The sequence below is a fragment of the Sinocyclocheilus grahami genome, unplaced genomic scaffold, assembly GCF_001515645.1.
Source record: "Sinocyclocheilus grahami isolate Dianchi unplaced genomic scaffold, SAMN03320097.WGS_v1.1 scaffold116.1, whole genome shotgun sequence".
Lineage (NCBI taxonomy): Eukaryota > Metazoa > Chordata > Actinopteri > Cypriniformes > Cyprinidae > Sinocyclocheilus > Sinocyclocheilus grahami.
The window spans coordinates 85,074-95,140 of NW_015505295.1; the positions used below are offsets into that span (position 1 = coordinate 85,074).

Genomic DNA, 10,067 nt, shown 5'->3' on the forward strand with positions numbered 1-10,067 from the left:
ATATATATATATATAAAAGTCCACAAAGACAAGCATGCCATAGTTGAAGAAATATCTTACGAAATCACCTTTTTTACATATATTATGGCATGCATTATGAATTGCTCTTTGGATTTGCTTTACATTGGTTAAAACCATTACTTTAGAGTTCTTTAAAGGGTTATTAAAGGTTTTTCATCATTATTAACCTCTGACAATGGCAAGAGCAAAGCTGTATTCCTATACTTTGTACCTTATTGACTTCTGCTGTTTTGGTTCTCTGCACAGTGTTTCTAGCACCTGTTGACCATCTGTGAGGTACGGACTGATGGCCAAGTTAAACTACGAGCTTCTCTTATCAGTCTACATCCTCACCTTCCTGATCGGCCTTCCTGCCAACATGCTAGCGTTCTTTACCTTCCTTCGAAAGGTTCACCGCAAGCCAACCCCCATCGACATTCTCCTGCTAAACCTGACAATATCTGACCTCATCTTCCTCGCGGTCCTGCCATTCAAGATGAAGGAGGCCACTGACAACTTCAAATGGAGCCTGCCATATTACCTGTGCCCCATTAGCAGTTTCCTCTTCTTCTCCACCATCTACACCAGCACGTTATTTCTGACCGCGATTAGCATAGAGCGCTACCTAGGTGTTGTGTTTCCGATCCGATACGCTCTAGGCCGCCGACCACGCAATGCTGTGATTGCAAGCTGCTTCCTCTGGCTTCTGGGATCTCTTAACCTCAGCATCGTGTACATTGTGCCATACATACCCTCAAGTGATAATTCGAGCCACAGCAAGCTACAACCCAATCCTCACGAGATAATTTGCTACGAAAACTTCACCGTAGAACAGCTGAACATTCTGCTTCCTGCTCGTCTGCAGCTTTTTCTCGTGCTTTTCTGTATACCCCTCCTCATCTGCTGCTTCTGCTACATAAACTTCATACGAATCCTCTCCAATCTGCCTCATCTCGGACGCCGCCGTAGACTCAGGGCCATTGGGTTGGCGGTGGGGACGCTGTTGGTTTTCACCATCTGTTTTAGCCCATATAACGTCTCACATGTGGTTGGTTTCATTCGCGGTAATAGCGAATGGTGGCGTCATTTTGCTTTGATCTCCAGCACTCTGAACGCCTGTTTGGACCCCATCATCTTTTACTTTTCCTCGGCTGCTGTTCGCAGTGCCATACGCTCATGTGTTAATGGTCTAAAGGAGAAAATTCACATTGTAGAATGCAGAAGCTGCTGTTCTGCTGGCCCTTCCAAAACTGAAGCCTACAAGGAGACAAACCCACCTTTTGACCTGGGGTGAGAATCGAGCTATAGAGTATTTTAGTTCATTTAGGCCTACAGAAAGAAGTATTGTTTGCATGAAATAAATTTGATGTGAGAATGCACATTTTATTCAGAACGTTTTTGAATTTTTTATGATTTAAAAATGGATTTAAAAATAGATTTATTCAAGAGAAACAAAGATATATAATTAATGGATAAATTACACTTGTGTTGATTTCCTGGAAGTGAGTTTTCTCTGTTTACACTGTATAGATATACACAGAAAAGTACATACTGTAAACTGTAAAGTAATTATTATCAAATTATAATTATTAGTCCCCATAAAGTGATTTTCTCTATGGTAAAAGCTGCAAGCACAGTACCGCTGACAGTTAAAGAGCAGCTGATAACCACAGTTTACACAGACTTCAGTGTATTCAGCCTTTAGACTCTTCTCTTCTTTGTCTTCTGACTTGACTCGCACTATTTTGTATGTAGAGGCCATAAATTTGCTGATAACAAATGTCTAATCAATAATACTGATAATACATACTGTTTAATTTTCTTTTCTTACTGTTATTGCAGCTTGTCTTAATTATTTTTCACAGCAAAATGTTATCACCCCTCTCATGTAATGCATGACCACTCACAAAAAGTCAATAAATCATATTTATTAACATATTTAACATAAAATTACATGTTATAAATACATAAATATTATATAAAATCATAAATAAATAAACAGATATTATAGAAATAGTTGTTGTTTTTTTATTAATGGTTTAGGAGACCTCTCTTTGGGTGAAACTTCAAGGGTTACTGAGTGTTCAGCTCCCATACCCCAAAAGCCTCTCTCAAAAAGAGCCCCCAATTTATATTTGTATGTTAGTCACACATTTTGCAATCAGCATGAGTCCATGAGAGTGTTCTCCAAGGTTCTGGTTCTTTAAACTGGCAAGGTAACTTGGGATAGAGTGCTTCTTTTTCCCCTCATTGCTCATTATTTTCTTAGCACAAAATGCAAGGTTTTCTTGTTCTCTCTTTACAACTTTTTCTGGAACTTTTCCTTCTTTGCTCTGATGTTTCTATGAACCTCCTGTTACCATGGGATAATAGTCACAAAATTTGCTCCGTGATTTATAATAATGCATCAGAAGAATGTTGTGGAAAAACATGCTAGGATACCTAATAACTTCTGAGTACAAAACAGCACATACTGCAGTGGCGTCTTGAGGTGTCAGTACATAAGTTTCCACTTTGTCATGGTTGCCCTTGATATAGTTCCAAATTGTCACAGAATAGTTTTTAGCAATTTCTTTTGATGGTTTCAATTTTGCATTATTAAGATTTTTGTCATGAAGTTGTATCTCTTTCTCATCTTTTTTGATTGGACAACAGTACAGATCTGTACTGAGAATCCACCAACTAAAATGGTGACATCCTGCCTATCATGCTTTTCCTGTTTCCACCTAAATCCGATGAGATAATCAATTACATTGGCATAGTGCAAAAAATGGCTTATTCTGATTGGTGCACTGATATCAGTGTTTTAAGTCTTCGATGCTCCTATCGGCAATGTTTTTAATTTGTTGAGGAGCACATCTTCCCAGGATGTATGCACTCCAGACGGTTGATCAGGCATTTTTGCAGCGGAGTTTTCATCTTCTGAATTTTGAGCAAATGTTTCAGGAATTTCATACAAAAACCTCTTTTCTCTCATTTGCTCTCGAATGACAGATTGACATGTGGCTTGTTTTCATTCCCCTCACAATTGGACTGCTAGAAAATTCAAATACAAAAATGAGCTGCATAATAAGTATTGATGTTGATAGTTAAACAATAATTGTACAACAGATATAACTTACATTGTTCCCTCTGTCCTCCCAATCTGAGCCGATCTCAGACCCTTTGCAGTCCTCAGGCTGACTGTAGTCGCTAAAATGTAAATAAACACTAGTTAGGTTGTGTAGTAGCCCATACAATCTGAGGTTATGTATTAAGTGATAATCAAGAAAAAAAAAGTTACGTAAGATTAGTAAATCATTTTACATTTCTCAAATGATTTATTGCGTATTTGAGTAACAGATTAAACTGTATTTTTAACAGATTTTTAGGCAACACTATTTTAAGGTATCCTTGTTACACATTACATGTACTTACTATTGTAATAGCAATAAATTATGCATAATCTAATCATAACTAGTTATGGTTAATTATTCATATTTCCTGTTGTGAGCTAAATTCGCTACAGTACTTAAATGTATAATTACACTGCAACAAGAACACCTTAAAATAAAGTGTAACCGTTTTGTTTTTTGATATGTGGTACTGTTTTTGGAGTCAAAGGAAAGTGAGTGTTGATCACAAATAAAAGTGTTAAGAAACTCTTTAATTTAGACCTTTTTCTTTTTTTTTGCCATTTCCAACAATGAACGTTTCATCTTCAGGTGGGCAGTTAAATAAACATCTCCTGAAAGTCCAGTAGAAGCAGACAACAATGAATATCATATCGGTTCCAACATGTATGAGCTACATTTACTGTATAATAAACATACAAACACACGAATGAAACAGCTAGCTTTATGTACTTGGTAAAAGCGTTACAGTAAAAGTCAAGTTTATTTTAATAAATGTATCTTGCTTGAAATAAAAACTACATAAGTCATTGCTTAGGTCATAAATGTTAATTGAAAATTATACTTCAATGTAAAGTTAATAGTAGGATGTAATTGATTACTGTATTAACAAACGGAGGGAGGTAAAGAACCTACTTTGTTGAGTTTAGAGATGACAAATATGCCTCCTCTTTACCGAAGAGTATGCGATCTTGTGATCATCTGTTTTACAAGAAAAGAGCAAGCAATTCAAATTCGTATTACAGCATATTTATTCTGCACGTTCATATCTGTGGCCAGTTCATGATAACAGAGCAATTGTCTTTATGATTTAGCAAACATCTCTCCAAAGGTACTAGTCTAAACCTACACATGCTTTGACAATGTACTGACTGCCCAATCAATGAAACATACATCTGAATAACATTGGACCTCTTTTGTTCTGTTGGGTTGCATCATCCTTTACAGAAGAAGGCTCAGCGTTGGTTGGTTTCAGGAAAACACACTTCTTCTGAATCACAGTTTTCACAGACCTTTTATATTGAAGTAGAGATGAGAACAATGTAATTGTTATGACATAGATCATGTGTAGAGTGGTCTTGTGTCCTAAAATAAAATAGAATAGAAAACAACTTACTATCAGGCTTTTGGCAGAAGAGTTTTCTTCTGGGACTGCATCTTCAGAAGAGGTCTTTGCACCTTTGTTGATGCTGTAAAAGTATTTGTATTAGTGTTTATGTATGAACTCCATATTCGAAAATCACTCACACACTCTACTTACCTAGATACGGTCTTCTTTGATTGGTGTTTTTTGTTTAATACATGGAACGCCGAAGGCGGTGTGGTTCATTTTCTTCAAAACAGGAGAGGTCTCCCAAATATTTTTGGATGGAAGCTTTTGGAGACATGTAACCATCTGAGCGCTGTTGCCAAGTAAGCTGGTTAAAAACATCCCTTTGAGACAAATCTTGAATAAAATGCCACATGCTGTGACCATTTCAGGCATTTGCATCAAAAGTTTCTTTGGTCTATTTGTGATCCTTTCATTGACAACAATTCTTGATCTGTTAATGTAAGAAAACTTCCCTCCAAAATATCTTGAAATCATCTTCTGTGATTTCTTCTTCCATTCCACCAGCTTCTTTTGCATTACTATACATTGCAATGCATGACTGAGGACATGACACCAATATACCCACTCACTTTCCATATCACACAACACATAGTATAATATTAAGCATCGTAGTGGAGGTCAAAGTGCTTGCAGGTGTCCCATCTTATCCTTGATTTAAGGCTTTATCAGAAAGCAATCATCTATTCCTTCTCACTTGGAATTCTTCATCTACTGAATCAGAAACCATTTGACAAATTGGGATGAGGAGGATGCGTCTCAATATAAAGCATACTGAGGGGTAATCACTGAAAAATGTAGCTTGCAAGTTGCTAGAAGTTCTCCAATACTCATGATTTCTGCAGAGGTTCCCACTCTGAATGAAATAATGAATAATGGCATTATTTCGAAGATCTAACTTTGACTGGTGAGTCCATCTTCATCCACCACAAATCCATTGCAGCATGGGCTACTGACACATTAGCATACAGGAGTATTGTCTTTTTAATGTTGTACCAAATGTTGATACACTTACTGTATCGCAAACGTTTTTCTGCATGTAGACACGTCTTTGGACCGCCTTTTCTGATTGTGCTGTGTAACTGCCGCGTCCACTGAAGTCCAAATCAGGTCCACAGAGAAAATGCATTGTGAAAATGAATGGTTGTTGATGTTTTTTTTTAATAATTTACTCTGCTCAGTTTGTTGTAGATTTTTATGGATTTGTTGTTTAAAAGGTAGTTCCATTTGAATTATTGGCCACAAAGACAGAAGTATACAGCTTGAACAGTGTGCCTCCGGAAATTTTCACTCTTTTCATATCGATACATCCAGTGCTTGAAGTGAAAAGAGATCCAGTTTGTCCACGCTCACGCGCAAGAGAGACCCAGCGTGTCCACGTCAATGCTGCAGACAGTAAACCTGCATTTGTCAAGCAGGACAGAAAAGGGTACTGAGCTGCCGGTACGACAGAACAATGTCTGGTACTGTAAACAGCATAGAGGGCCACGCTGCTATATAGTTTCAAACTGAATTTGTAATAAAAAAAATATTTACAGGCAAATTAGGTAAGATCTAAGCACCACAACTTTAACTCTTCCAAATCACTCAAAGTGGATGGTGAAATCTTCGAAAGGAATAGGGCATAGGGTCGATAACTCTGAATAGAACACACCCCAGGTGCGGCGCAATCAATAACATCAACACAGCAAACTAACACCGACCTATGCCTCTAACCACAGGTGAAGCGCTGTCATTCCAACGACACAAGTTTGCGATGCAGTTGGCAAATGTTCGTTTGAACTATGGTTTCGGGAAACACCGAATCATGGAACTATGTTGGTAACGACGGAACTTGCGACCATAGTTGGCTAACGATGCTTTTGGGAAACGCACCCCAGGTTAGGTTCACAGAGTAAGTTACTATGGTAACTTACCTAGAGGTTTAGTTTTGTCTTTTACTGGAACCGAAAACCCTGAGTTTCCCTTTTCTGGGGTTAACAAACTCTGAGTTTCCAACAAAACCCACTTTCTGGAACACACCCCTGGTGTGTTGTTCCAGATGATGTTTATGATGTCTTGAATGAGTCACGTTTTATTGACCCAGAGAGAATAGAAAAGGAAAGTATGTCACGTGACGTGCACCTGCTTACACGTAGGATTACCTCTGTTATACACATCAGGTAAGGAATGTGCCATTTTTGTGTGCCATTGGTGTACCATTTTTGTATGTTTTGGTTTTAGTTAGCGTAGCCTTAGTTAGGGTGTATTGCATGCCGAAGATTTTCTTTTGTTTTCTGTTTTTGTTTTTTGTTCTTTACCTTAATTGTATATAAGTATTATCTCATTTTGCCTTGTGTATAAATTCTGTCTTTTTGTGTGCCATTGGTGTACCATTTTTGTATGTTTTGGTTTTAGTTAGCGTAGCCTTAGTTAGGGTGTTTATTGCATGCCGAAGATTTTCTTTTGTTTTCTGTTTTTGTTTTTTGTTCTTTACCTTAATTGTATATAAGTATTATCTCATTTTGCCTTGTGTATAAATTCTGTCCTTGGCACTGTAAATAAAGCGAACCACTTCTTAGAGACAAACTGATAAGGTTGTGCTAATTCTTATGTGTGTCTTCGCCATACCTCTGAGCCACTAGGGGACGTAACACTAACAAAACCCAATACCAACTAGAAAAGAACAACATGCCAAAAGATGATTAACATTTACAAAGATATTTAATAGATGTATAAAAATATGAACAAACATTTTCATGTCCAATATAAATTGAGACAACATGGTGGACATGTTATGTTTTATGCTATTAGAGAAGACTTCTAAAATTGAGGAATACGGAGAAGTTTAAGAATGAAGTTGCTTTCCCTCCAAGGAAATGATGACACTTCTAGCAAGTCATGTGATTCAGGGCATTTGCTTAAGATTTTAAGGGCAAGTGGCACCACTGTAACAGGGTGGACTGGAGATTGAGACATAATTTAATGGTTTTGTGCATTAAAAATATGTATCACAATAAAATGTATTGTGTGACGTGAGATTGAGAAAACATGATTTGAGACATGGGAATTTGTGATGGGAAATGCTTTTTAAAATTATTCTTAGGTACCAATTTTGATTATTATGAATTATGAATTTGAACGTTAAAAAAAAAAACTATAGGAATGACCCAATAATAATGCTCTTAAAAACAGCTGCCAGTGGACTAATGGTCAAATTTATATTTGCTGGAAAATGAACATTCTAAATAGGCACCACTGTAACAGGGTGGACTGGAGATTGAGACATAATTTAATGGTTTTGTGCATTAAAAATATGTATCACAATAAAATGTATTGTGTGACGTGAGATTGAGAAAACATGATTTGAGACATGGGAATTTGTGATGGGAAATGCTTTTTAAAATTATTCTTAGGTACCAATTTTGATTATTATGAATTATGAATTTGAACGTTAAAATAAATTAACTATAGGAATAAACTATAGGAATGACCCAATAATAATGCACTTAAAAACAGCTGCCAGTGGACTAATGGTCAAATTTATATTTGCTGGAAAATGAACATTCTAAATGAATATTTCAAAGACATTCTTGTGAGAGATGAAGTTATGAATGAGGCATTACAATAATTGATTTCAATATCACTGCACACATCCATTAAAAAGATCTAGTAAACTGGATACTTTTGTAGATAGATGTCACACAACAGAAGGGGACAGAGACAATATGACAGCAACAGATGATTTATTAAACAGGAAGGCTGGCTCAGATAAATGAATAGAGCAGGATACAGACAAATGGATGATGTAGGAAGGGTGGGCAGGCAGGCAGGCAGACAAACAGACAGACAGGCTTGCTGAGAATCTTGAGAGTCAGGCAGCCGTTCTTGATAGAACGACGAGACCAGACACTGAGGGACTGTGAGAAACCAACTAATATAGGGAGTGCTAATGAGGAGTTCCTGGTGTGAAGGATCAGTATTCTGGTGATTGGGAATGAGTAGGCAGGGATCTGGAGCTGGCGATGTTGACTCTGTGACAATAGGTAGGTAGATATATAGATACATACAAACACGGCCTACATACATACATATACAGTTTTTCCAAGTAAACATTGTTTGTAAAGTTTCCCATTGATAAGCGATTATTTGCCATTCACCCAAAATTTGAAATAAGATTCATTTAAGAGTAGACATTTTCAGAATTAGATGATATATTCAAGAGTAGAACAGAGATGAATATCATTACAGATGATATACTGTAGATGCAACCAATCCCTTCTCTTTACAAATTATTTTTTGTCCATTCTCTCAGACCATTGTAACAGTCCCTCTGCTGCTTAGCATTTGCCCCACAGGTGTCTCTAAGCCAGTTCCCAAACTTCTCCTGGTTCTGGTTGAAGACCAGGAAATGGCCCTCGATGTCCCGTGCATGGCTTATACCGCTGCCCTGCAGTCGCCCGCCCAGCACACGACCAATTCCAGGAAGATCATGTACAGGTTTATCTCCCATCGGCTCCAAACAGAACTGCTTGTGTTTTCGGGAAGTAATTGCAGCTAATTGTAGGTCAGACTCAGCAGCGATATTAGTTGTGAAGTCACAAAACTGAAAAAAAGTAACATAAACAAGATGTATCTTGTTAGACCTGTAAAAAACGGATTAAATGTCTGACGTCTGACAGACATCTGTAAGATGTCAGTTTTACATACATTCTAAATCATAAACTAACATCTAATAGATGTCTATTTGAAATCTAAAAGGAAACGTCCCATAGACGTATTGAAGATGAGCAAACACTCTAAAAAAACTGAGTGTCTATTTACACTAAGTGCAAATAGCCTGCCATGTTGGCAGAGGCTATTTACACTAATTCCGCCCACCAACGTGTGATTTGGATAGTCAACATTACAAAAAAAGGCTTAGATCTCTGCCACAATTCTGTGCGCGAAAGATCATATTTTGAGCGCACAAAAGTGAAATTCTGATTGGCTGCCTTGACAACCAATCACAACATTCCTTGCATTACCAGGACAGCAGAAGAGGAAAAATACAATGCATGCATAATTACTATGCAAGTTGATATTCTGATTATATTTTTTTCCAAACACATTTTACCAATTCCAAACAACGTCAATCTTAATAACTACTATTAATCTTGTATTTAATCACTTATAATCTATATATTATTGTTCATGAAGGCTGGAAGTGAAAAATGCCTTATATTCAGGTGTGCATAATTATTAAGCAGGTTATCTTCTACAGATAAAATCTCGAGATGGACTAAAAATTAACTCCCAAAACTTACTGCCAGATTCTGGAAGATAAATTCTACAAACAGTGGTACAAGAGGATGGGGTGCTGGTCCTTCAAGAGTCACTCTCAACTTATCTGTCTATAAAGCCTATCTATCTGTCTATAAAGCCTATCTATCTGTCTATAAAGCCTATCTATCTGTCTATAAAGCCTATCTATCTGTCTATAAAGCCTATCTATCTGTCTATAAAGCCTATCTATCTGTCTATAAAGCCTATCTATCTGTCTATAAAGCCTATCTATCTATCTATCTATCTATCTATCTATCTAT

General features: G+C 37.0%; 2 protein-coding genes and 1 long non-coding RNA gene across 3 annotated transcripts in view; 1 reads left to right on the forward strand and 2 right to left on the reverse strand.

Annotated features, from left to right (window-relative positions):
• The first annotated feature begins 307 nt into the window (after positions 1-307).
• On the forward strand, positions 308-1,294 carry LOC107589367 (free fatty acid receptor 2-like). The gene has a single exon (XM_016277777.1). The coding sequence runs from the start codon at positions 308-310 to the stop codon at positions 1,292-1,294; it is 987 nt and encodes a 328-aa protein (XP_016133263.1).
• Positions 1,295-2,710: 1,416 nt separating this feature from the next.
• On the reverse strand, positions 2,711-3,715 carry LOC107589370 (uncharacterized). Its single transcript, XR_001609670.1, has 3 exons — positions 3,657-3,715; positions 3,123-3,192; positions 2,711-3,036 (listed from the first exon to the last, which is right to left on the reverse strand). It is a non-coding gene; the product is annotated as an uncharacterized lncRNA (long non-coding RNA).
• A 5,052-nt stretch (positions 3,716-8,767) lies between these two features.
• Positions 8,768-10,067, reverse strand: part of LOC107589459 (barrier-to-autointegration factor-like) — a 2,879-nt gene continuing 1,579 nt past the window's right edge. Inside the window, exon 2 of the mRNA XM_016277911.1 lies at positions 8,768-9,088. Coding sequence (XP_016133397.1) covers positions 8,768-9,088 — 321 coding nt within the window. The remainder of the gene's footprint in view (positions 9,089-10,067) is intronic.

Coding starts and splice junctions, on each gene's coding strand:
- LOC107589367 (XM_016277777.1), top strand. CDS start 308: ATGGCCAAGTTAAACTACGAGCTTCTCTTATCAGTCTACATCCTCACC.